General features: G+C 44.7%; 1 protein-coding gene and 1 pseudogene across 1 annotated transcript in view; one reads left to right on the top strand and one right to left on the bottom strand.

The window, feature by feature from the left end:
* IRAK2 (interleukin 1 receptor associated kinase 2) overlaps positions 1-25,525 on the top strand; it is a 53,283-nt gene extending 27,758 nt beyond the window's left edge. Inside the window, exons 4-13 of the mRNA XM_065933166.1 lie at positions 4,524-4,615; positions 6,467-6,661; positions 6,744-6,808; positions 9,072-9,186; positions 10,709-10,818; positions 12,854-13,049; positions 17,046-17,108; positions 19,921-20,121; positions 23,272-23,563; positions 24,519-25,525. Of these exons, the coding sequence (XP_065789238.1) occupies positions 4,524-4,615; positions 6,467-6,661; positions 6,744-6,808; positions 9,072-9,186; positions 10,709-10,818; positions 12,854-13,049; positions 17,046-17,108; positions 19,921-20,121; positions 23,272-23,563; positions 24,519-24,631 (1,442 nt within the window). The 3' untranslated portion in view covers positions 24,632-25,525. The remainder of the gene's footprint in view (positions 1-4,523; positions 4,616-6,466; positions 6,662-6,743; positions 6,809-9,071; positions 9,187-10,708; positions 10,819-12,853; positions 13,050-17,045; positions 17,109-19,920; positions 20,122-23,271; positions 23,564-24,518) is intronic.
* On the bottom strand, positions 18,927-19,727 carry LOC136166333 (large ribosomal subunit protein uL1 pseudogene; annotated as a pseudogene).
* Positions 25,526-27,805: the final 2,280 nt, after the last annotated feature.

Below are 27,805 nucleotides of genomic sequence, written 5' to 3'. Positions count from 1 at the left end.
GTCCCATCCACCTTCTGTTCTTCTGCAGTCTCCTGAGTAGAGAGCCGGAGACCCCAAATCCATGAAACCTCCCAAATTTGTTGTTGTGGCCCCTGAAGCCAGGGTCAGTGTCAGCTGAGAGGAGCCAGCATGAGCTTTTGCATCTGGCAAACCTATATTTGAATCCCAGCTCTGTCCTCACCAGCAGGAGACTGACTATCTTAGCCTCTCTGTATCTCATTTTCTTCATCTAGGAAATGGGCATAATAATAGAAACCACATCATCCTGTGTGGGAAGTAATCAAACACCTTGGGGTTGCCACCATGTAGATGCTCATTAAGCATTAGCTGATCTTAGGAATGTTCCAGACACCCCAGCTAGGTTGAGTCTGAAAAGTTAATTCTAGTCCAAGTAGTCTGAATTATTTCCTACAGCTAAGGAGTTTTTTTTGTTAAGGACAGAAGTCTGATCAGTGATGAAAGATAAGGGGATATGGTCCTAAAGCTCATATGACAGTGGTTGATAGCCAAAGGGAAGAAAAATAATGAAATAGGGAAATTCTAGGAGAGTGCAGGTGAGGCTAGAGAAGATTACTGATATAGCAGCTTCTTTGGAGGTTCCTAAGCTTGGCTGCTGTGAAAACAAGCACTCTATGTCTCTACCAGCCTTTGCACCCTTGAATGGCACTAGGGAGGAAATGTTCTTAGGCAAGTCAGGACGATTACTATCTGTAGACAGAGACAGGAAGTCTATTGTCTATCTTTGCCCAAGCTGAAAATATGGGTGTGATCATTAATTTCATTAAGTAATCCAAAGCCAGTCTTCTCTTGGGAAAACCCCAAGGTTCTGTTGGGCCCCAAAGTTCCAGCTGTTTCTCTCATAGGAGTGGAGAATGTGGAGGCAAAGTTAGCTGGGGAGGAGGACTGACAGGTGGGAACGGCGCCTCCTGGCAGTCACTGAATCAGCTTGACAACCGAGGGCGGAGGGCTCCTGGTAGCTGGGGAAGGAGACATAACCTGTCAAAACTCCACGGCTGACCGAGCGGTGGGAGTGGGATTCAGCTCATGTGAGTTGTTCCAGAGTCCACATCTTAACCTCTGTATCTCCTGGTCCCCTGGCAGTAGGTGGGAAGGAGGTAGGGAGAGACATGGAGAAGGAAAATACACAAGCAAATGAGCCATGGACAAGTTCTCAGGACCTCCTTAAACAAATGCTCAAAGCTAGATTTCAGATGAAAGGGCACTGAGTGACTGAAGTAACTGTCACAAAGCCTTACCTATAGGAGAGGCATCGGCTGTTCGTCAGAATTGATTTGCTCTCATTCTGTATGTAGTTTTACCGGCCTTGGCACCCCATATATACCAGAGTCTGATCTTTGTGCTTTACACCATCTTTTAATCTGGAAAAGAACTCTACAAAGAATGGACTATTACTGTTTTCTTTTGTTGTCGTTGTTTCTTCATTTTTACACCTGAGAAAGCTGAAATGAGGCACAATTCACCCAAGTTCAAATCTTTAGTAATGACAGAGCCAGGGCGGGAGCTCAGTTCTGTCTGCTACCAAGAAAGAGATGGGGAAGCTGTAGAGGCTGACGCACTGCCTGCCACAGGGAAGGATCCAGAAAACTCCAGAATGAGATACAGCATCCTGTCTGCAGTGACGCAACTCAGCAGGACGAGATTTCGGTGCATCCTGCTTGAGCAAGCAAACATTCTAGAAAGATTTCTGTGGGAAATGGCACACGAAAGATGAACTCTTAGTGTTTTGGAAATGACATTTGTGTAGACTAGTGTCTTCCATGAGTGTTTCCAAAGAAAGCAAAGGCTTATTCTTACCTGATTTCTCAGCCTTGCAGTCCTGGCCCAAATTCCACTCCCTTTCCGCCCACTCTCCACACCAGAGAGATAAACAGACTGAACCACCCCTAGTAGCTCTCCTGTGTCACAAGAACAGGCCTCAGCGATCCTCCTCCACTGAGAGGCCTGGTGCAGCCCCCAGAGCAAACCCCAGGTATCAGACCAGAGAATCATGGCTGTGTGAGGCCCGTGCGGACCTTGGTATGGCTGGGCAGTGGGAGAGGGTGAGGGACCATGTGTGCAGCCTAGTGCGGCCACCCTGGGTGGGAAGAGCGGATTGTGCAGATATGCGGGAAAGAAGCAGCGGGGGAGTCGAGTTGGCCTGGAGCAGCTGTTCCCAGAGTGTGGAGCCTCTGCCCACCAGTGTACATGGAGCACAGGTGTTAGAGCATGTATTACATGCACAAAGGACTAGGGATTCAGTGCTGAATACTTCAGGTGTGAATTAGAGCAGAGTGAAAGAGAAGATCGCGGAGCAGCATGGACGCGTGACCCACACCTCGGAGGTGGACGACTGTGATCACTGTGACTCAGGCCAAGGGTATTGAGCCGAGATGGCAGGGCAACGGTGGAGGCCTCTGAAGATGGAGCAGCTGTGGGTGGAGCACCCACCCAGGGAGCCTCCCCTCTGCACCCAGTCACCAGGGGTGGGTGGGGGTGGGAGCTGCTGTGGGAAGCTCAGCCTGGGGGCAGATGCACAGAGGGATTTGAATGAGCAGCTGGTCTTTGGTCAGTTATACTGCTGGTCGCTGGTCTGCAATGTGTTGCTGGTTTTACTTAATTTGTTTTACCTTTTTATTTTTCTAAATTGAAGTATAGTTGATTTACAGTGTTGGGTTGGTTTCAGGCATACCGCAGAGTTATTTAGTTATACAAATATATATTTCTATTCTTTTTTTCCAGGTTATTTTCCCTTATAGGTTATTACAGAATACTGAGTATAGTTCCCTGTGCTATATAGTAGGTCCTTGTTGGTTATCTATTCTGAATATAGTAGTGTGTATCTGTTAAACCAAGCTCCTAATTTATCTCTCCCTCAACCTTTTCCCTTTCATTTTTTTTAATGGCTGAGTAAAAATACCCCATCTTCTTTATTCATTTATTCTGGTTTTATTTTTTCCTTTCTATTGGTCAAAAGTTTAATATCCATGTCTGAGCTATAGCTTTTATTACGAAGTTCAGTTTAAGTTGAGGTGTACTGATGGACAGAGAGAGTATGTGTGACTGTGTGTACACCTGTGTATTTTGGGGCGGGGTGTTTGTTGTTATTACCCCCATTCTGGGGGTCTCTGATGCAGTGTGGGTGTACCAACATGGTACCTTCTCAAGTGTAATCCTTTCAAATATAGCCAGTGCTGGAAAATATGGGGGAAAAAAAGAAAAAGAAAACAAAAAACAAAGAAAAACTCTAGAAGCAACAGAAAACTCAGGGAGAGAGGCTTAGGGTGGCCCCTCTTTTCAGAGAATGGAAGAGCCTCAGACTTTGTATCAGGTGAGTTTTGTTTTATTAGCTGCCTGAGTAAATAGTTCTGAAAAGCTGGTTCTAATTTCACCATGGTGCTGTTTTCAGCCTTCTGAATTAATTTTTATGGCCAAAGTTCCACATTAATCACTCCTTTCCTGATGATGTAGGCCAGACATAATTGAAGCAGGTGGATTTTGTCTGCAACCCTGGGGCCAAAGTCAGGTTCCCTTGGAAGGGCCGGCTCCCTGTTACACAGAGGGCAGCCCTGCGGTAAGACCACTTGGGTATTTCTAGACGATGACATCCGAATCTCTGGCTTCTGGCCAAGGTCCACTTTCTCGTGTCTCTTGTGAATCTTCTCCATTCACTAAGGGAGTGAAAGCACAGACTCTGGAGCCACTGACTGGGTGTCTTTGGAAAGATGGGGTCACCTCTCTGTGCCTTAGTTTCACCACGTGTAAGGAGTAGGTGATGAGTCTGTCTCCTGGAACTGCCATGAGGGTGAAATGAGTTAGGCCAGGGAGGCGCTGGGAGCAGAGCCCGGCATGCTCTCAGTGTGTGCTAACAGCCTGCCTGGAATCTTTACTGCAGCCTGGGCTTTCCCGCTGCCATACCTCCTCGTGGGCTGGTTCCACGGCCTTGGCGCCCTCCCTTCCTCACAGCTACTTGTTGCAAACGTTTCCCCCTGTTGGAGGTCCAGGTCAAGTGTTCCTTCTTCTGTGAAGCCTTCCTTGATCTCACAACTCCCGGAGGCAGACCTCTCTCGCCTCTCCCCTGGGAGGCTGGTTATTGCCATTCCTGCCACATGGAGGTTTCTAGAAGTCAGGCTCCGTAGCTGATTCACTTGTGTCCTTCTCAGCTGCTTTCGAGGGAGGTGGGTTGGGGCTAGGACTCAGAAGGCACAAGGAGCTCCCTTTGAAGGCTGACTCTGCCACTTATCATCAGTGTGACCCGGGGCCACTAGCCGCCTCCAGTGCCTCATTTCCTCCTCCTGTCACGGGGAATTTGTATGGGGCCAACCCACAGGGCTGTCGTAAGTCTTCCAACAGGGTAACATGTGAGCAGCCTGTAGGCTAGTGCCTGGGTATCAGGAAATGGCTGCTGTCATGATCGACAGTGTCAGTGGCGTGAATGAGACACTGGCTGGGTCTGGGGACCAGTCAGGGACCCCTCCCACCTTCCTCCAGCAGCTGAGGCCTGATCCACTGTCTTTCCTTTCCAGGACCTGCTGCAGCCAGAGTCAGCCTCCCAGCCTCTCCTGAACATGCCTCTCCTTCCTTAAAAACTGACCAGCCTGCCTCAGCTGATTCAAAGGTAAACCCCCCACCCTGAATGTAACCCCCGGCTTTGACTGTCTTTCAAAAATGCAACGTGCTTATTCCCTGAGACCAGTTTGGGGGTTAGAGGTCAGAGTGAAGGGGAGAACCCCATCGAATTACTCTAAACTTCTAAGACTCTTAAGTGGTGACCCTCAATAAAACAGGAGAGAGGGTCAGGGAGAGGGTACACTTTAGTTTTTAATGAGATCTTCCATTATTTGTGTTTAAATGAGAGCTGATGATTGGCATCCTCCTCCTTACCCCCTGAAATATCTTGGCGGCAGTAGTCATTTGCTTAGAACATGCCTTCCCTCCAACCTTTTTTCAGCAAAAAAATATATCTGATTTATCCTGAATTTTTATGATTTGGGTCCAGGGTCACAAGTGACTTCTGTAAATATTAAGCACTTTTTGCCTTTCTAGGCTCTTTCTTTCATTTAAAAATGTTTTTTAAAATCGTATTTTATGACTGCAGTGGTATAAAGATGAACATAATCCAAGCTGGATTAAAAATTTCAACATTTTCTTCGAAGTGAAAAGTACACTTTTATTCTTTAGACTGTGAAAGAAATTATGTTAAGACGTTTTTATGGTGCCTGGCAGGGAAGCCAGTGCTACACAGATCTGGTCAGTGGAGCTCTTCCTTAAATGGGACTGTCACCTAAGCAAGGAGGTTTATATTTTAATAATTAATCATTTTTAAAGACAACTGAATAATTGAGAGAATAATCATGAAGTAATGTTAAGAGGAAACACCAGAAATCAAAACAATATGTGCGATATGATCTCAGTTTTTATTTATTTATCCTTTATTTTTCTTCTTTTTTTGGCTGAACTGCAGCTTCTGGGATCTTTAGTTCCCAGACCGGAGATCAAATCCATGAACCCTGAAGCCGAAGTGCACAGTGCTAGCCACTGGACTTCTAAGGAATTCCCACAATCCCAATTTAAAAAAGAAATCCTCATATATCTAACTGGCAAGAATTACACCAAACTTTAATAACAGTTAAAAGGATAATGGGATCATGCATAGTTAGCCCCCGACTCTAATTCTTTAAAACTGTTTATAAGAGCATGCCATGCTGTGCGTGCATGCTCAGTCGTGTCTGACTCTTTTATGACCCTGTGGACTGTAGCCCGCCAGGCTCCTCTGTGCATGAGATTTCCCAGGCAAGAATACTGGAGTGGGTTGCCATTTCCTACTCCCGGGGATTTACCTGACCCAGGGATTGAACCACATCTCCTGCATTGGCTAGTGGGTTCCTTACCACTGTGCCACCTGGAAGTTCCTTATAAAGCATATATAACTTTAAAAAATGGAAATTTATATTTACCTGTTTTAAGGAGGGCTGCTTTTCTTAGACTTACATAGGTTATGTGGACCTGTATCCTGCTTCTCAGCATGTATACCATGTGTAGGACCAGGGGCGCCAGCCCACCCACTGACCTGGAGTGGAATCTGACTTCAGTTGTTTGACCCTCTGATGCTCACCTTTGTAAACTGAAAATAAAAAATAAAGGAAACATTGACCATGGGCTGGGAATACTCACATTGTAGTTAATCTATAGGTAGAAAGGTAATTCTACCTTTCAGGGTACTATGATTATCTTCATTTTTGCTGATAAGGCAGTAAAGACTCAGAGAGGTTAAATAACTTGCCCAAGGTCACAGAGTAAGTTAGAAGTGGAGCTGGGATCTGTCCTTTTTGTATTCCTCCTCACTGGATGAGATGATCCCATTCACCCCTCAGCTCTGCTGTTCTGAGATTCCCTGAAGTAGTAGGGAAAATACTACTTTCCATATTAATTCCATATTAATCTCTGTCTCTTCTCTCTGAATTTCCAGGATTTCAGTGCCTCCATTCCTAAGCAAGAGACACTTTCAAGCCTCGCTGAAGATGACCTTTTCTGGAGTGAGGTAGATGTGATCCAGGCAACTGATAACTTCAACCCAAGCCACAAAATCAGTGAGGGGACCTTTGCTGACGTCTACAGAGGGCAAAAGCATGGCACACCGTTTATCTTCAAGAAGCTCAGAGAGGTGGGCACTTCTTGGTTCCCAGTAAGAGGTGGAGGCTGCATGGTGAGGCTGGATTTTCATGTTTCAATGTCTTTTCCCACAGATGGCCTGTTCAGGTCCAGGATCAATTGAAAAATTCTTCCAGGCAGAGGTACAAATTTGTCGCAGGTAAGCCTCCTGTTTGGAAAATACTTTGTTTGATAGTGATGACAGCTAACCTGCATATAGTGCTTCCTATGCAGCAACATGTTTAAAGCAACATGTTTTCTTTATGTAATCCTCACAAGAACCCTGTAACATGGCTACTATTATCACATTATTTTACACATAGACAAATTGTGGCACAGAGATGTTAAGTGTTTTGTCCAAAATCACATAGCTAGTATGTGGCAGAGCTGAAATTTGGTTGGTTGATCTGACTCCTTCCATGCTTTTTCTCTGTAGCCACTGTATGCATGGATTAGAATTATAAAAGAACCTCGGCTTACTTGGCTCAACTCCTTCCTTCCAGTGGGGGAAGAATCTGTTTCTGTCCCATTTTTTGAGATGGACAGAAATGTACTGATTCCAACTCTAAAAGCAAATGACGACCCACAGGCTCAGCCTGGCCTAGCTCTGTTTTATTCTTAAAGGGTTAAGCAAATAAAAAGAAGATAATTTCATGACACATGGAAAGTATGTAAAATTCCAATGTCAGCATCTATAATGAAGTTTATTGGAACCCAGCTGTGCTATTTATTTCTGTGTCATCTGTGGCTGCTCCTTCGTGATCACGCACAGTGGAGGAATTGCACCAGAGGCCAGATGGCCTACAATGGCTAAAATATTTACTGTCTAGTTTTTTTATAGAGAAATTTTGCTTACCTCTGGTCTTGAGCAATAAGGGCCTTCCTTCAAAAGTCATCCTCAAACCTGCATTTTACAGATGAGGAGACTGAGGCCGAGAAGTAAAGTGAACCTCCCATCACAGAGCTTAGTGGGGGCAGGGGGACTGGGAAAGAGAGGGGGAGGACATGTGCAGACCTGGACACTTGTCCCGTCCCTGCTGTCATTGCCTGCTGGATTTACAGCACGCATACTAGGCCTCTGCAGTGTGCTGGGCGCCAGCTGCCATTCAGGCTGGCGAGTCACTCTCTGAGTTTCTCTGCAAAATATGCTGTCTCAGGCAAGCAGTGTGTGATGATTGTGGTGTATTTGAAGAACTAAAGAAAGTTTTAAAGAGGAAAATAGAAACCACCGATTTTTCATAGCATCTGTAAATTACTGCTACAGTATTCAGATTTTTATATATTTTCTTTAGTCCTTTTCCTCTTCATGTATATGTATGACTACACCTAAACACACACACATATACATATATACACACCCTTATCTACACACACACACACACGCACACACACACACTCTTAACGGAAACTAGAAATCTGATTGCCTCTCCATCTTGGTATAGTGCCTTCCTGGAGTAAGCAGTAATTGCTTCATTCATTCATTTGGCAAATGTGAGTCATCAAGGCCTTTCTTGGTTCTTGGGAGTGCAGACATGAAGAAAACACAGCCTCTGCCTTGGGGAAGTTAATGGGTGCCATGGGGAGAGCGAAATGTAAATAACTAATGATGGTGAAGAGTGTGCAGGAATGCAGTAGGATGGCCTAATGGGAAGTGGAGAGGGGCGGAGGGGTCTGGCAGGAGGTCCTTGAAACTGTTTGGGAGAGTCCATCAGGGTCTGCCTCGAGGTGGAGGAGGGGAGAATGAAGGGGGTGTTTTGAAAGCTATTTATGACAATGAAAGGTGACTAATTAGATGGGGGAGGTAAGGAGGTTCCTAGGAAATTGGATGGTTGGTGGTGCCCTTGGTTGAGCAAATAACTGAGGCTGGAGAATCAGGTTTGGAACTTGTGAGTCTAGGTTGTTCACCCGGAACATTGGGATACAATTTGACATTCAGGTCTGGACTGTGGGTTGGACCTGCAGAGATTTAGGGGTGGTCCTCATAGAGAGGGTGCACTTTGTAGAGGTGAGAGGCCCCTGATGGAGAAGCTTATAAGATGAGATGATGAGCCCATCCAGTGAGACTCAGGTTTCAGAGAAAGGCAAAGGAAGAGGGTCTTAGTGGGAAAGGCCAAGGAAGAGCTGTCAGAGAGGTAGGAGAGTCGGGAGGGAACAGTGACTTTGAATCCACCAGAAGAGGATTTTGTGAAGAATCACAGGTGGTTGGGATATCGTGTACTTCCAGTTCTTTGCTTTCAAGCTCCTTGAAGGCATGCAGTTGTCATCTCTCTACCCTCAGGAGTAAGAGCATTTGGTACCTGGGAGCTTCCTGGTGGCCTCAGGGGGTGGACAGGGCAGAAGAGGTGGAGGAGGTAGGAAATGGAACAGTCTTTGATTATTCTTTCTGTCTGACTCCTCACGCCTGTACTGATGCCTCATTTCAGGTGCTTCCACCCCAACGTCTTACCTCTGCTGGGCTGCTGCACTGGAGAACAGTTTTACAGCTTGATTTACCCATACATGGCAAATGGCTCTTTACAGGACAGACTCCAGGGTCAGGTAAGGGGCTGGGTCATGGTCAAAGAACAGGACCAGGCAGCACTCACTCACAGAATCAGGGATTAAGGACTTAAAGGAATCCAGAGGCGAAGGGAGCCATTGAGAGGCCCTTCAAGGAGAGGAGTTGGGCCAAGATAGATAAGATCTGGCTAAACATCTTCAGGAAAAACGTATTTAAAAAGTTTTTTGACAGAGAGGCATTTAAGTCAAGAGTAAGACAAAGGTAACCCATAGTGCTATATTACCCAGTTTTGTTCTGAAGGTGCAAGCCAATGCACTAGGACAAGAAAAAGAATGAACAGATACAGAAGATGGAAAGTGAAGGTAAATTTTTCTTAAAAATGATATTCTAATAAATTCCTATTTGTTTGTGAATGTGTGGAATATTTATGGAGAGATAAAGGAAACTGGTGCCTTGACTGCCTCTGGAGAGAACTACATAGACAGGTGTCAGGTTGGGAGACAAACTTTTACTACATACTCATTTGACCTTTTGTATATCATACCATATGAGTGTTATATCTATTGTTATGATTTTTAAGACAAACAAGCCTCCTTCTCATAAAGTCCTCAGAGTGACAAAAGTTATTCCACATCAGAATTATTGCTTCCCTTGGGAGGGATCAGACAAAGTGGTTATTCACGGTATAATAATGATTGTTAGCTTTGCTGAAGTCTCACTTTGGGCAGGACACCGTGATAATGGCTTTGTACATCTCCTTCAGGCTTTGCCACCACCCCAGAGATTTCCCCATTTTCAAAAAGAGGAGTCTCTGCCACAGAGAGGCAAAGTAACTTGCCCAAAGAAACATAGCTGATGTGTATCAGGGCAAGAGTTTAAATGAGGTTCATGTGGCTCCAGATTCCAGACTTTTTTAGAAGAAATCTGTTAGCAAGGCCAGTTCTTAAGAGAATATAGAATCTAAGAGGTCATCTACAAGATAAGAAGGAATTTTTCTTGGACATTCAGTCTTAGAACAACAGTGGAAGTATAGAGGGCTTTAGACCACCCATAATCTCTATCAGCTCTTGTGAAATCTCTCCAAATACTTATAAAATCAGCTCATGTGCTTGATGTGCCAGCACAAGGTCCCTAGCTCCTTTCCCAAGCAGCCCATCTTAGAGAAGAATTCCAGAACTGCTGCATGATAGTCATGATAAAAATAGCTGCTATTTATTGAGCACCCACTCTGTGGCAGGCACTATGCTGGGGGCATATCATTCACTCCTTTGAATCCTTACTACAACCTTAAAGCATAGGGATTAACGTTTCTATTTTATATCAGAAAAAACTGAGGCTCAGAGACGTTGAGTGTCTTTTCCAAAGTCACCCAGCTAGTGTGTGTCTGGGCTGGGATTTATACCTAGATCTGTCTGATGTCAAAACCAGCTCCCTGCCAGTAAACCATGCTGTAGGGGACCTGAGGGCTGGAGGAGAGACAGGAGCCCAGAACTTTAAAGTCCATTGAAACTATAAAAAGGCACAGATGTCACTATTTTCTCCTCCTTTTCTTTCTCTTAGGGTGGCTCAGACCCCCTCCCCTGGCCCCAGCGCATCAGCATCTGCTCAGGACTGCTTCATGCGGTGGAGCACCTGCACAGCTTGGAGATCATCCACGGCAATGTCAAGAGGTGAGAGAGGAGGGCTGGGCCCGCCTAGGGCTGGGGTGACAGGGATGAGGCCACGCACACTGCTGGGTCCCATTCCTCTCCCTTCGTCTCTCTTTTCTTTGACTTTCTCTCCCCTCCTTGCCTCTCTTTGCTGTACCCTGAAACGTCAGTGTTTCTAGGTTGTACTGTCTCTGGTTGCTGTCAGCATGGCTGCCTATCTCCATGTTTGTCTTTCTCTAACAAAGGTATTTCCCCAACAAGTTTGTTGGTATTTCCCCACAAGCCTTCCATTCCCCTGCCATCTTTCACTTCCCCTCCAGCAGCTGATCTGGACTGGGTCCTCGAGCTGTGGGCTGTGACCGCCAGGCTCCCTGGACTTTTGAGACCTGCTCTCATTCGTGCATCTGTTGTCACAGATACGGTGACACAGGTTAGGTGTGCGCCCCAGCATCTCAGTACCATGCTCCCAAGACTGGAAACATGGAGATGGATTCCAGAAGATACCAGAAGATCTGGCAGCAGTGACCTCGAAACCATAGAATTCGCACTTCCCCAGAGTTGTGTCCTCTTTTGGCCAGTGGAAACCCTTTCCTCTTTTCTCCCCCCTGATTTTTATTGAATTGTGCAAACAATTGTAATAGTAAGAAAGGAAGTGAAGGGGCAAGAGGCCTTCCTGACCCTGTCACTCTGACTCACCACATGGCCTCCATTTCTCTGCTGTTTTTTTTTTTCCAGCCCCTGCCGGCACAGATACCTCAGCCCTAAGATAGCACCGTTACCTGATTACCAACTCATAGTCTCTTTTTCCCCATGACTTAAACATTTCCTCATGTTGCATGTCATCAATTTTTTGGTACTTCTTAGTCTTCCATTGAAGGTATTTGCCCATAATTTACATAACAACTCCTAATAGCCGATATTGGAATTGGTCTCTACTTTTTTTGGGTGACAAAACGAAAGGCTTTGTTGAAAAGGGGTGTTTAGAAGTAATTGGCCTCCAACTAATAAAATAAAATTAAAAAAATAATAATAATAATAAAAAAAATAAAAAAAGAAAAAAAGAAAAGGGGTGTTTAAGTGAACAGCAGCAGGGTCAGGGAACCCACAAGAACTGCTCTATATATCTACTTTTTAAAAACCATTTAGGGTTAGTTTGAATATTTCTTTTAAAGGGTTTTTTTTTTTTTTTTTTTTTGATGTGGGTCATTTTTAAAGTCTTTATTGAATTTGTTACGATGTTGCTTCTGTTTTATGTTTTGATTTTTTTTTGGCCATGAAGCATGTGAGGTCTTAGCTCCCTACCCAGGGATTGAACCTACACACCCTGCATTGGAAGGCAAAGTCTTTTTTTTTTTAACTTTTTGTTTTGTATCGGGTTATACCCGATTAACAATGTTGTGATGGCTTCAGGTGAACCGTGAAGGGACTCAGCTGTACATATAGATATCCATCCTCCCCCAAAACCCCCTCACACTGGAAGGTGAAATCAATCGCTGGACCATGAGAGAAGTCCCCAGTTTGAATATTTTTATACATGTAGGTTAGTTTTTAAAAATTAAATTTTTTTCCTTTGGAGTACTTTCTGAGAGGATTCATTCCTGTAGATTAGATGCTTAAGTCTAAGAATATTTTTACTGTTCATCTTATTCCCCATGATCTGAGTAGGTTCAGTCCCAAAGAATGCTGACGTTTAGACTTGAGTCAGCAAGGCCATAGCTGGGGGTTGGAACAGCTTCAGAAGAGATGGAGCCAGTACAGCCTCTGGGCTCAGGGCTGACATCTGTGGGGATAAGGATGGCTGCACCTCTCTGGCCACCAAATGCCATTTCTGGGGCAGCAGGACTGATCTTAGCTTCATCCCCATTTGCTGGTGGAGGTGGGCTCCCAATCCCCACCTACCTCCATCAGGACTGGCTCATAAACTTGTTGAGGGTCTTCAGTGACCCTCACTTGCTGGCATTGCTCACTACTAAGTTGCTTTCCAAAAGAATCTCCATGGCAACCTCTTCTTGTCCACCTCCAAACAAGAAGGTTCTCTCTGCCCTCTTTCCCACAGCTCCAATGTTTTGCTAGATCAAAACTTCACCCCCAAGCTGGCTCATTCGATGGCTCACCCATGTCCTGTCAACAGAACATCAAAATACACCATGATGAAGACCCACCTTTTCCAGGCCTCTGCTGCATATCTTCCGGAAGATTTCATCAGAGTGGGGCAGCTGACAAAGCGAGTGGACGTATTCAGCTGTGGAATAGTAAGAGCTTCCTTCTGTGCTCAAATCAAGGCCTGCACACATCTGTCCTTCCCATGGCCCCTCTGTAAGCACAAACTAGAAATGTTCCATGAAGTACAGCAGGAGTTGGCAAACTATGGCCCACAGGTCAGAACTGGCCTATGGCCTATTTTCTATGGCCTATAATTAAGAATAGTTTTTACATTTATAAAAGACTGCATAGTAACAACAAAAGCAATAATAAAAGAATGTGTGACAGAAATTGTTTGTGGCTCACAAAACCTAAAATATTTACTATCTAGCCTAGAAAGTAAATATCTCTAGAAATACTTACTTTCTAGAGAGAGTTTGCCAACCCTTGAAGTAAAGCTCCCCCTCCGCATGAGTGTCCAGATTCTGATAGGCTACAGATAGCTTCTGACTTCCCTGATGTGCATTCCGCCTGCCATCTAATTATCCACCCACTTGTCTATTTCTTCTTGTTTGTTCATCTGTCTGTTTAGTCCATCTGTCCATCAGTTCAGTTATTATCTAACCATTCATGCAACAGCCACCCATCCATTCAGAATCTATCCAGCCATCCAACCTGTGTCCTAATTACCACTGCTATCCATCATTACTGTGTGCCAGGCACTTGGAATATAAATGTAACTGAAACACAGTCCCTCCCCCAAGAGTTCATGGTCTGAGTCTAGCAATCTCCAAAGCACATTTCTATAAAACACCAGTTCCCTGAGATCTTAATAGGTTTGATGTGTTTAAAGGGTTTCGATGTGTTCAAATAGCTTTGAGAAACTCGGAGTTGAACAAGGTTATGCAGAAAAAAAAGTTACCGCAAAAAATTTACTAGGGCCTTTCATATGGTAATGGTCTTTAATCTGGTAATAGTGAGACAAGGGTATACAGCATGTCTCAAATTCCCTTGACTATGGAACCTTGTTTTCTTAGCATCTCTAAACCATCAGAGACCCGGGGATCCCAGTCTGGGAAGTTCGGGCTGAGAAAAGTGAGGTTTCTGGCTGACCTCTGCCTAGAGCCAGCAGCTGCATCTTGGCTGTTGCCTTCTCTCTTCGTCTCCAGCCTCCAACTCTGCACTTCCTCTCTTTGACCGCAGTCTGTCTGGTTCTTCCACTAATGCCCTTCCTCTGAGCCACCTTCTGCCCTCAGCCCAGCTTCCACATACCAGGTTCTGCTTCCCTCTGTCTGCTGGCCCATCAGCCCTTCTGATTTACTTGTCCCCCAGTTCTTTCCTGCCTCACCCTCTCCTCACCCCCACCAGCCCCATTGTGGGGGTTGCTCAGTAAAGCTCAGCAGGGTCAGTCCAGGATCTTCCTCCCTTAAGAACGAGTGGAACGAAACCCCGAGACTGCCAGGCACATAGAGTGTAGAGCTGAAGAGCGTGCATTTGATTGAGTCCCAGCTCAGCTGCTTTCAGCTGTATCACCAATAACTCTGGGCCTCAGTTTTATATTCTGTAAAATGGAGGTAATGATGCATATAGAGATTAATGAGATTCAAAAGACAATATATATAAACTGGTTAGCAGAGTATGTTGCATTGATCAGTATGGTTATTATTATGGGGATTATTATCAATTATTATAATTATCCCTGCCTTCCCACCCTCACTCCTGATTTCTGTTTACGCCTGACTGTTTAACTCAGTTCTTGATGTAACAGCTGACTTTCCCTGTCACTCATTCAGTGAGTGCCTACTGGCTCCCTTCGATCTTTTTGTCAGCCCTGCTGCCGATGGATGGTATGATTTTCAACTTTGGTTTTTATTGTGGGGAACACTGCCTTTCTCCATTGTTGTTTTTGTTTATCTTTTTATTGAAGTATAGTTGGCTTACAACATTGTGTTAATTTCTGCTATACGGCATAGTGACTCAGTGATACACATATATACATTCTTTTTTATATTCTTTTCCATCATGATTTATCCAAGAATATCGAATGTAGTTCCCTGTGCAATATAGTAGTAAGTCACTGGTTGTTTTTTTTTTTTTTTTGATGAGCGCTAAGTAACTTTTGTAAAAGGCCTGGCACAGGGCCTGCCCTGTGGAAGAGGCAGAGGAAGTTTGTCTGTTCATTTCCTCTTGTTCTTCTCTCCAGTCTTGGCAGGACCTCGACTGCAGTCCCTTTTCTCTTGGCTTCCCTCCGCCAGCTGCAGGGGTGCCTTCTGCTGCCCCCCACTGGCCACTGCAGTCTGTTAGTAACGCTGCAGGCCCTTTCAGGGTGGAGGAGGCGTTCTTGGCAGTTTTTCAGTAGCTCAGTCCTGTCAGACTCTTTGCCACTCCATGACTGCAGCATGCCAGGCTTCCCTGTCCTTCGCCATCTCCCGGAGCTTGCTTACACTCATATCCATCAAGTAAGTGATGCCATCCAATGATCTCGTCCTCTGTCGTCCCCTTCTCCTCCTGCCTTCAATCTTTCCCAGCATCAGGGTCTTTTCTAATGAGTTGGCTCTTCACATCAGGTGGCGAAAGTATTGGTGTTTCAGCTTCAGCACCGCTCCTTTCAGGATTGATTTCCTTTGGGATGGACTGGTTGGATCTCCTTGCTATCCAAGGGACTCTCAAGAGTCTTCTCCAGCTCCAGAGTTCAGTCAGTTCTTTGGCACTTATCATTCTTTATGGTCCAACTCTCACATCCATACATGACCACTGGAAAAACCATAGCTTTGACTAGACAGACCTTTGTTGGTAAAGTAGTGTCTCTGCTTTTTAATATGCTGTCTAGGTTTGTCATAGCTTTTATTCCAAGGAGCAAGCATCTTTTAATTTCATGGCTGCAGTCACCATCTCCAGTGATTTTGGAGCCCAAGAAAATAAAGTCTGTTACTCTTTCCATTGTTTCCCTATCTATTTGCCATGAAGTGATAGGACTGGATGCCACGATCTTCATTTTTTGAATGTTGAGTTTTAAGTCAGCTTTTTCACTCTTCTCTTTCACCTTCATCAAGAGGCTCTTCACTTTCTGCCACAAAGGTGGTGTCATCTGCATATCTGAGGTTATTGATATTTCTCCCAGCAATCTTGATTCCAGCTTGTACTTCGTGGCAGTAACTGGACCTTATTCTGTCTTTGAGAGAGGTTTTTGGAGGGAGATTTAACATTAAGCTGGAGTACCCATTCCCTCATATATACAGTCATTAGACCCACTCCCTCATATATACAGTCATTAGATCACCATGTACCAGATAAGGATACAGGCTCAGATTTTAGTTTCTTGCCCACAGATCACCCAAGCATGTAAGGAACAGAGTCAGAATATGAACCCAGGCCTATGTGACTGTAGACTCCTTAGCCAGTGTGCTGTTACCTCTGCTGAGAATTTCTTTTCAAAGCAGGTCTCCCGTTTATTAAGATACAGTTTGTCAGTTTGGTGGTGGCTTACACCAGCTCAGGACTCTGCTCCTTTCATGAATGGATGAATTAATGAGCAAATAATGTTAATAAAAGCCTGTGGATGAAAATGCTACGGATATTGCCAAGATTTTCTGTCTGGAATAGATATCTGCATGTGGATTCCTCCTTTTCTTGAGATTAACATAGCAGTGCCTGCTTACCATTTCTGCTGGGTTTTAAATGAAAATATCTTTAATATATAGTGTGTGTGTATACATATGTATGTGTGTATACAGATAGATGTTTTATATATATATATATATATATATATATATATATATATTTAGAGAGAGAGAGAGAGAGAGAGAGAGAAGGGGGTTGTGTGTGTATCTATCTGATGGTAACACATACACATTTGGTTTTCATCCTCCTTGCTTTGCTATCAATTTAAACCTCTCTTAGCAGCTGGGTGATGTGTTTAGCTAGAGGAGGTGTTTAGTGATGTTTACACATTCCAGATTTGGGGCAAATGTCTATGCTGGCAAATGACAGAGCCAGGCCTGAAGCTCAGACTGTATTCCTGAGAAGAAGCTTCTATCTTGGCCAGAATCTCCTGTATGAACTTGTGCATGTGTGTCCGAACCGTACTAACTCTGTATTCTCTCCAGGTGTTGGCCGAGGTCCTCACAGGCATCCCTGCGATGGATAACAACCGGAATCCGGTTTACTTGGTAAGGGAACCAACCCCTTCTGGCTCACAGCTATGAGAGGTCAAGGGGTGGGGAGGGCGGGAACCTCCACTGTACCTATCTATACCCATTTTTATTGCTAATGAGGCCTAAATCCAGGGTTTGATTTGTCCTGTGCAAAGCAGCTGTAACCTTCCCCCTTCACCAGCCAGACAACAACTACTTTTGCATGAAAATAGAGTTTAGAATGTTTGGGGGAAATCCATTTCTTCTGTCTACATGTCAGGCAATCAAATAGGGTTTGTTTGGTTTTTTTTTTTTTTTTTGGCCACACCATGCAGCATGTGGGCTCAGTTCTCCAAACCCACGCCCACTGCAAGGGAAACACAGTACTAATCTCTGGACCACCAGGGAAGTCCTAGCATTTGTCTTTAAATTGGTGAAAGTAAATTTCAGCCCTTTTAAGTTTCTATAATAATTTCTAAGTAATTTCTATTTTGTAGGTTTATAACAACTGTCATTCAAATATACATGTGTATGTATATAGTGTCAATTTCAAAAATATAACGACATAGCCCAACTCTGTGTTTGACACTTTATATATGCGTGTGTAAGTGCTCAGTCATGTCCTACTCTTTGCAACCCCATGGACTATAGCCTGCCAGGCTCCTGTCTGTAGTATTTTCCAGGCAAAAATACTATAACGAGTTGCCATTTCCTCCTCCAGGGGATCTTTCCAACCCAGGGATCGAACCCAAATCTCCTGTGTCTCCTGTACTGGCAAGTGGATTCAGTTGCGAGTTGATTAAAAAAGTGACAATAGTGGGAACTTCCCTGATGGTCCAGTGGTTAAGATTCCTCCAGGGAACACAGATTTGATCCCTGGTCCATGAGCTAGGATCCCACATACCATGAGGGAGCTAAAGGCATGTGCTACAACTTCTGTAGCCTATGAGCCCTAGAGCCTGTACTCTGCAACAAGATAAGTCATCATAATGAAAAGCCCTTGTGCACCCTGATTAGAGAGTAGCCCCCACTCATCCCACCTATGGACAGTCCGCGTGCAGCAATGAAGGCCCAGCACAGCCAAAAATAAATAAATAAAGAATGACAATAGGGACTACCCAGGTGGTCCGGTGGTTAAGACTTCACACTTCCACAGGACGAGACCCGTGATTTCATTGGCAGTAGCCAACTGGGGGGGTCTCCTTACACCATTCCTTCAGGGCCATCACTCTGTACAGGTTCTCATTTGTTTCAGGTAGTGTATTAATTTCCTATATTTTTAATATATATATGAAATCCATATATTTAATATATATATTTAATGTATTTAATCAATACAAGTAATATATTTATAACCTATTTATATAAATAAATGCATACATGCAAAATGTGTCATGTAACATACAATTTATGCTATACAAATATATCTATATATTTATATAGTAATATATCTATTGTTATTTATATAGCATATCTTCTGTTTTATGCATAGTTCAGATTTCTGCTAAGTAGCATAAAATATAACATGTAGTACAAAATTTATAACATATAAAAATATACATAGTATTATTTATATAGTACATCTCCTATTAAATATATATGGGCCAGAATCCTATATCCTAACATTTTCCTGTAAATGTTAATAAGGTGAGTTATTAGTATAATTATACTGTACTGTACTATATTGGTATAATTATGCTATACTGTACTATATAAATGATAGCTATTATCACTATTAATTACAATCACTAATAGAGCATTGACTGTTGATTCTGTGTCAAGTACCACACTTTATGCATTACGTCTTCTTCTTTTTTTTTTTTGATGGTTTAGTATGGTTTGTTAAGCTGTGCCTTAGTACAGACGCTGGGGCTTGCCCATGGTGCTCTTAATGCACAAGGCCCAATTGACGTTCTGCCAATTTTTCTTGAGCAATGACACCAGGAATTTGACAGCTAAGTGGATGTTGTACACAAGCTCATCATCTGTCATCTTCACGTGGCCAACAGCCACTGCCAGACACAGCACCTTCTTCTTCAACTTGATCATGGACTTCACTTCATCAACTTTGGCCACCATGTTCTCATTGTGGGGTCAGCAAGGAAGGGAACTTGCCAACCTTGTTCAGGCCTGGGCCCAGGATTCGGGGGATCTGCTTGATCAGAGACTCTGAAGCCAAAATCGTATTTCTTGGCCAGCTTCTTGACCAGTTTCTTATTCTTGTTGAGTTTCTTCAGCGCCTCAGTGTCCATGTGGGGGATATCCACAGCCTTGGCCTCATCACAATGCTGCTGGTCCCCCAAGACACACACGGAGAACTTGGGGCAGGGAGTGGACTTAAGCCTGACGGTGCCCGAGAAGCGTTTGTCCTTCTGAGGGTCATAGTTCTTCAGGCTGATCTGAAGCTCCACAGTCTCCAAAAACTTCCTGTGCTTGCACTGGTTCCCGTGCAGGACTTCCGCACCGCCTTGTAGAGGGTGTCGTGGGAGACTTTGCCGCTCAGGGTTCCCTACACCGCGATGACCGGAAAAGAGCTGCACTATATCTTCTAATTTGTGTTAATCCTATTCCCACTTTCCTGATGAAGCAACCCAGGCCTGGAAAGGTTAAACCCCTGCATGATGATATGAGTGTGCTACGAAATGCCCTGTACATGTCAGGAATTTAGCCATTCTCCAGTTCTTGGCTGTCTTACTTGTTTCTGGGATCCTCACAATTAGTTTTTAAAAACCATGTTGGTTTTCGAAGTGTTTGCAGCTCTGGTGCCATCCTGGAGGTGGGAGGGGCACATGTGTTTGGAGTCCACACCCCTCGACCTCACATGGGGTGTTTCCACTCTTTCCCACAGAAGGATTTACTGCTCCATGAAATTCCCAGCAGCACCACATCGCTCTGCTCCAGGAAGACGGGTGTGGAGAAAGAGATGGCCAAGGAGATCTGCCAGAAATACCTGGAGAAGAGAGCAGGGAGGCTGCCGGAGGCCTGTGCTGAGGCCTTGGTCATGGCCGCCTGCCTCTGTCTGCGGAGGCGCAACGCCAGCCTGGCAGAGGTGAGCCTGAAGCTCAGCCCTTCCCTAGCGATGAGCCCTGTCTGTGAGGTGGCTTTACCGGGGGCTCATTGCGATCCCTTTACCAGTCCCTTCACCGAGAAGTGATTTCATACTCCAGAGTCATATTTGGTTGCAAACAGCAGTGTCTGCTGGAGCTGACAGCAGCTGACAGCAGAGATCCGGAGGATGCCTTGGACCATACTCTCAGATGTAACAGAAGTCCATCTGCTTTCTCTGAACCTGCTTTATTCCTCGTCCTCTCTGTGGGCCCCTTTTCCTTCCCTCCATCCTCTTGGTCAGGGGATATAGCCATGTTCATTTACATGTCATAGTTCTGTTTTCACTAAGTGGCCAAGTCTCCAGGCCCCAGTTTCAACCTCTTAGTGAGAGAAGCTCATTGGCTTAGCTGGAGTCAGGTGTCCACCTGTGGGCCAATCAGGAGTTCAGTATATAAACCTTCTGGCCAGGGGGGTCAAGCCTGGCAGGTGGCAGGGCCAAGTCCCAGAGAAAGGGATCATTTCTTAGCCTGTGGACTAGGCAGACACAGCAGAAATCAACCACCACAGCAGATAAAACATTTTCTATGGCTAGGATATGCAGAGGTGGTTTCCATGGTAGTAGGTGTAAATTTGGGGACCAAATTTGCTAGGTCTTTTTAAGACAAAATAACTGCCTGAGAGGGCTCTTAGGGGTTATCCCGCTGAGTGGTTTTTAAGTGGTATCTGGCAGAGAGGAGCTTCTTGAGAGTTGAGTTCCTTGTAGGAGAAAGAGAGCTGCAGGCCCTACCCATGACTCCAACCAGACATCCATTGTCACTTCTCATAACTGTATTGGGTTCTTAGTATTTTATTTGAGGAAAGGGTTTGGTAGCTGAAAAAACAAGCAAACAAAGCCTTCAAACACCAGTGCTTATAGCCAAGCCTCCTATTTTATAGATGAAGTCGCGACCCAGAGAAGGGGGGATGAGGCCAGAGGGATTTTCGGTCAGAGCCCTCTGGACTCCTGGCTCAGCCTCAGGTTCAGCATCTTTTGCTCCAGGATGTGGCAGGAGCCAGAGACCAAGTCCCGACTCTCAGCCTGGCTCCAGCTATCTGAGTGCATTCACCTACTCAGTAGTGGCGTGCTGGACCCTGGGGATAAATGGGGAACAAGGCAAGCCCAGTTCTGCTTTCCTGGAGTTCACAGACTTTGTGCAGTAACCGTCTGGTGAGCGGTGTATGACAGGGGAGCCCCACCCAGGACTTTCCCGAAGTAATGTGTAAGCAAATGAAGAGCAATCCAAGCAGAAGGAACAATGCATGCAAATAGCTTGAGTTGAGAGAGAGCCCGGCAAGGGCAGGCGTCTGGTAGAAGGTCAGAGTGGCTAGAACAGAGTACGTGGGGGCAGAGTGGCTTGTGATGAGGCTGTTGAGGAAAAAAACCCGACAGTAGAGGGCTTTGCAGGCACAGTCAGGATTTTGAGAAAGTCATTGGGGGTATTAAGCAGGAGCAGAACATAAACAGACTTAATGTTTTAAAAAGATCTCTTTCCCTCAACCTTCATTCGTTTTATTCTTTTGTTCAGGGTATCAGTTAAAGTACATTCAAAGAAGCTGCTATGATGAGGAGACTCCAAAATAAGAGAGATAGAAGTTTATTCTTTTTAGCTCAAGCGTTTGAATGTTGGGAGTCTAGAGCTGATGTGGCAGTGCCTCAGTATTAGGGATTCAGGCTCCTGTATTATGGCTCTGCTATCCTTATCATGTGGCTTCCATTTCAGAGTCCAAGAAGGCTGCTGTAGCTCAGGCCATCACATTTACATTCCAACCACTGAAAGGGAGGTTAAGAGGCAAACATATCCTCTTCTTTTTAAGAGTGTGACTTGGAAATGCACACATCACTTTTTCTCACACCCCATTGGCCAGAACCGAGTTATGTAGTTTTGTAGCTTTTAGCTTGACAAATATTTATTGGGCATATCCTGTGAAGATTTATCTCAAAAGGTGTAACATTTTAACCGGGCCTTGAAGCATGAGGAAGCATTTGCTATGTAGAATAAAAGGGGCAGGGCACTATACATATAGACAGAGGAATGAGAAATGGTCCTTGTCCCCAGTATTTCACAACCAAGCTAGGAAGATGAGAGATCAGTAAGCCCTGGACTTGAAGACAAGCAGACTTGGGTTTAGTGGTCAGCTCTGCCACTCACTGACCGGGTGACCTCAGGCAAGGAACTTAACCTCTTTGATCTTTTAAATTTTTATTTATAAAAACTCACTGTACGTCATGTGCCAAAGGTGCTCTGTAAATTGCAAGGCACTGAGCAACTGAGATTTGTCATTTTTACTAAGTAGGTTTGTATGCCATTTGTATGAGAGAGGGTATGTGTGGAAGGAGGAAATATTTCTTCCCTGCCTGCCTTTAATCTTCCTAACCTCCCTAACCAGAAAAGTCCTCAGGTGCAGTATCTATATTACTTAGGGCATTTCTAGTTGAAAGTGATAGAAACTCAATTCAAATTCTTAGATACAGACACACAGAGGTAAATAGAAAGAGAGAGACGGAAGCAGGGAGCCTGTGCATGAGCGATTTATTGGCTCATTTAACCACACCACAGGCCGGATAGGCATTGCTGGGGCAGCTAGGCCCAGGGTCTCAACCAGCAAAATTACAACAATTGGAATCTCTTGTGCCTGTGACTCCCTTGCTCACTCTCTGTCCCCGCACCACCACCCTCATCTCTAGCCCCTGCTGTACTCTTTGTGGGAGCTTCATTTTCTGCTACTGTAAACACGTTTTCTTTGTGAGGCAGGGAATCTGGCTGTGCCACTAGGAAGGAAAAGACAATGTTTCCTCAATAAATATTAGATGCAAGAGTCCCAGAGAAGGATTCTGATTGGCCTACTTGGGTCACATGCTCAAATCTGGACCAATCATTAAGGTCACAGGGGTGGGATACTGTGATTGACCCATCTGGGTCACGTGCTGAGGTGGACAGTGGTGAGGTCAGCTCTTTTCAAAGGGAAGATGCTGTTCTTCCAGGCAAAGCAACAATCATTTAGTTCTTCAGTGCCTCTCTCTCTCTCTCCCCCACCCCCCACCTGGGAGATCTGTTAGATTTTTAATTTCAGGAAGAATCGTTGATGAGTGCTCCTGTCTCTCTTCCCCCAGGTGTGTAGCTCCGTGACTGCTGTGGAGGAGCAGCTGAGAGGTCCGGAGACCTCGCTTCCTTGTAGTGGGCTTTCTGAGGCCACAAGTTCTTCCTCCAACACCCCGGAAGAAACAGATGACGTGGACAATTCCAGCTTCAATGCCTCCTACTCCATGAGGGCTGCACCCTGGGCTGTGGCTACCTCCTCGCCTCCCTTGACCGCAGATGAAGAAGGCGTGCTGCTGGCTGGTGGAGCCGTGGACGCTGATTCCTCCGCTGAGGCCGGTGCCTCTCCAGAGCCTCCCCAGGATGGTAAGTGCTTATACACGGTCATTTATGTACCTTAACTCAGCCTTACTCCTTTTCTCCCACATTCATGCATTAATTTGGTTATTCAGCTGTCCATCTGCCAGCTGACTGGATGAAGAGAGTCCTCCTCCTCCTCCCCGCAGCCCCGCTGTCCAGTCCCTCACTCAGGCCTCTCTGTTGACCTAAATATCCTTCACCTCCATCTGCTCCTCTGCATGGCCTGTCCCTGTAACCCTCCCCCTCATCTAAGCTACTCTCGCTGGACGACTGTACAGCCTCCCTGTGGCCTCCCTGACCTGCTCTGGTCCCTCACCAGTTCTTCCAAGGACCAGCAACTGTGGTTTTTTAAAAACAACTCCTGTCACCCCTCATTTAAAGCCCTTCTGTGGTTCCCCATTGCACTTAGAGACCAAGTAAAAACTCTCCCTTGGGACTAGCAAAGGTCTGTCCCCACCTACCTTTTCATCCTCACTTCACACCTTGCCAGCTGCTTCCAAAGATACTTTCTGTTTCTGCTTCCTGGGTCCAAATACACCAGGTTCCTTCTGAAATAAGCATTCAGAAGGCGTCTACAATTCAGCATCCTTTTCCCCTAGTAAACGTGGCTGTGTGTCTCAGACTCTGACCTTTCCTGTTGTTCCTCTTCCTACGTGGAGGTGAAAGGAAAAAGAGAGAGTGTAAGCTTCATTCTAACACTGTCCCCCACTTCCAGGGGAGAAACACGGAAGCCCTTCCTCTCTGAAAGGTAGGGGTAGGGGGCAGGTTTTCCCTGCAAATGCAGAAGCAGTGGCAGTGCTCATTCCACTTAGGCCTGATTCAGAACCCTGATTTAAGTAAAAAACTCTGACCAAGTCTGATTTTCTTAGAATTACAATAATAGTAACTATTTCCAACTGTCAGTAGTCGCAAAAGGTATTTACGTTTTGTTCAAGTTGGTTTTCTTTATGTTGAATGTTAGCTACAGAGACTTCATGGAAAATCGAGATCAATGAGGCCAAAAGGAAACTCATGGAGAATATCCTGCTTTACAAAGAAGAGAAACTGGATAGCGTTGAGCTTTTTGGCCCCTGATGACTTGAACACGCTGAGGACCCTCGTCCTCCATTGGAAAGATGAACATCAAATCAAGAAAAAGATCTAAGGAAGAATCAAAATCTCCCAGGAAACACCAAACATCAGCTTCCCTTTGGTCAGGCGGAAAGACACTTCCACTTTTCCAGAGTGAGTCAGGGGAGATAGGACTCAGCTTTCCAAGACACAAAAATCCATGAAGTCCTCTTCCTTTCTGGGATTTGTCAATCAGAGCTCTGGGTTATCAGGACACTGAAGTGGAAACCCTGGTACATGAGCCCAGGATGTGGGCATTGTGGTTCTGGGGAGTATGTGATGATACCCACCCCCGCAGATGCCGTTGCCTGGCTCTCACCCTCGACAACCACTGGAGCATTCTGAGTGCTGTTGCACTTTCTGAAGCTAAGCTCTCTAGGTCATATTTGCCACCCGCCACCTGCAAACTTCCATGACCTCAAAGACTTTGAACTTGCGTCCCAGTTCGGTTCTTCACTCCTTCCTCAAGGTCTCAAGTTTTACACATGCCAGACACTTGGCAGAAGGCACTGGAGGTCTCTCTGCTTTTTCTTTTGGAAATCTCGCAACTCACAGATATTTATTTAATGCTTACTCTGCACCTTTATTTTCCCACCCCACTAACGCTAATACTTTAAAGGAGCTCTTATTTAGAGATTATGTGTTATTTATGGCTGGGTGAAGAACCAGGGGAACTAGTTTCATGATTGATTGTGCTGCTAATTAAGTCAAGCATTTAATTTTTGGGACCTCAGTTTCCTTGTAAGTAACATGCATTCATTCATTCTCCCTCCCTGGGCTGTTGGGGAGGAAGAGGTAGAGACATGGCTACAGAAATACTTGGAAAATGCCCATCTTGTTTTATTAAATAAATTTTTAAAAAGGACATTAAGTGTCTACTTTTGTCATTCAACTAACATTTGTGCAATGGGTTTATTTCTGAAAAGTCATGTTGCAAGTCTTTTTGTTAAAATGCTAGTTTAAACTCAGTGTGTCCTATTTTAAATAAGCCTAATGTGATTTTTTTTATTTTGTAAGATAAAAGTACATTGGTAAAGCTAATGTGTATCATAATTAGCTGTGTGTCCAGATAATATGGAGAAGTTTCTCTGCATCCGTGAGTGGTATAGTGCGGTAGCTAAGAGGTTGGGCACTGGCTCTAAACTGTTGGCTGTTAATAGTTGGATGATCTTGGGCCAAATGAGGGAGTTATTTTGAGCCTCTGTTTCCTCATCTATACAATGGGGGAGGATAAAAAGTACCAGTTTCATAGGTTTGATGGTAAAAGGGCATTCAACAGCCCCCCAGCGAAGTCAGCTTTGTTACTAGTACGTAAGAAATCTGAGTGGGCTCCAGCCCAGGTGGACAGTGATTTCTACTGACACCTTTGTCTTAAGCTCTGGTGGCTGTGAGGATTCAACTGGAGTCTGTGTTATGTACCCCAAAAAGAACCTGAGATGTGGTAAGCACCTTCAAATTATCAACAGTATGTTTCCAAAGCATTTTGAGCAATAGAGGACAGTTGCCAATTGGGTAATGTTTCCATATGACCCAGAAATTCCACTCCTATGTATCTAAGAAAGGAAAATATGTTCATACAAAAACTTGCACACCAGTTTTTATAACAGCAATATCCATGATAGCCAAAAGGTGGAAACAGCCCAAATGCCCCATCAACAGAATCTGTGGCATATGCATACAAGGGAATTGTATTCAACCATAAAACATGAAGTACTGATACAACATGGGTGAACTTGAAAAGATAATGCTAAGAGAAACCAAACATATATACTCCATTTTTGTGATATGTCCAGAACAGGCAAATCCATAGAGACAGAAATTAGGAGTGTGTGTCGGGGGGAGCAGGGAGTGGTTTGGGGAGGGAAGTGGTAATGATCACAAGATTTTAGAGTGATGAAATGTTCCAAAATTAAACTATGGTGATGGTTGCACAACTCTAAATATACTAAAATATAATAGAATTATATATTGGTCAACTTTATGGTATGTAAATTATATCTCAATAAAATTATTAGATGCACACAGAGTGGTTACTCACAAACATAAAAAATTTTGTATCTTGAGGCTCCACTTATTTTTTGCTCCACACAGGATATTTTAATTCTGGATCCTCTGTGTTTTCTTGTCTTTCTTGGCTATTCTTCCTCAACAGTACATTTGGAGCACTTCCTTCTTTTCGCCTGCTATTCCAGTGTATGGTTATTCTCTAATTTACGCAACTAACTTCACTTGCTGGATACTGAGTTTGTTTTCATTCTTCTTGCAACCAAACCTTCCAAACAGGTTACATCAGTATAAGGTCAGTCGGTGATGTATGGGAGTGCATTCCTGCACATCCTCAACTACAGAGAATATCATCATGCTTTTTGATCACTGCTAACCTAATGGGTGAAAACATAATTTTATTTGTACTCATTAAATTATTGAAAATGGAGCCATTTTTTTCATACGGCAACATGACATTTAACCAATTTTGTGATTTGTAACGTTCATCGGTTCATTTCCTTTGCCCACTTAAGTATCTTATTGCCAAAGTATTTACATAGTAAGGACATGAGCCCCTTGCTATATTTTGCAAACATCTTTCCAAGTTTGTAACTTTTTTTTTAACTTTGATGTTTCTTTGCCAGAGGATAGTTCACATTTTTGTGTAGTCTTTTATTCCCCCCGCCACCGCCCCGCCGTGGTTTCTAATTTCTAATTCCAAATCCGTCAGTTTCTGGGTTTGTCACTGGGTCTCTGAACCACAGTTTCCTGCTCTGTAAATGGAGTGATGACGCGAGTGTGGGTTTGATCAGCGCATCTGAATCTGAAAGCGCCCTGCTAAAGAGGACAGCGCTGAGCAGCAGGGAACAGCCCCGGGAGCACGGATCACTCGGTGACCCCTTCCTCCACTATCCGCAGGCCTGCGGAACTGCGACCCCGCCTCTGCTTCGAGCTCTACGAGATTAAGTGTGTGGCTCCGCCCGTCTAGCTTCCGACCAATGGACGAGCTTCGTAAGGCGAAGGTTTCCGCCTCCCGACTTACTGACCAACAGAGGAGCTCCGTCTTGCTCGGAGCTCCGCCCCTTGTTGATCTGAGCAATGGGCGCCCGCTCTTCAGCGCAGGGCCCGCCCTCGCCGCACGCCGGGCTGCGG

The sequence above is a fragment of the Muntiacus reevesi genome, chromosome 4, assembly GCF_963930625.1.
Source record: "Muntiacus reevesi chromosome 4, mMunRee1.1, whole genome shotgun sequence".
In the NCBI taxonomy this organism is placed as follows: Eukaryota; Metazoa; Chordata; class Mammalia; order Artiodactyla; family Cervidae; genus Muntiacus; species Muntiacus reevesi.
This window is presented reverse-complemented; position numbering and strand designations above follow the sequence as displayed.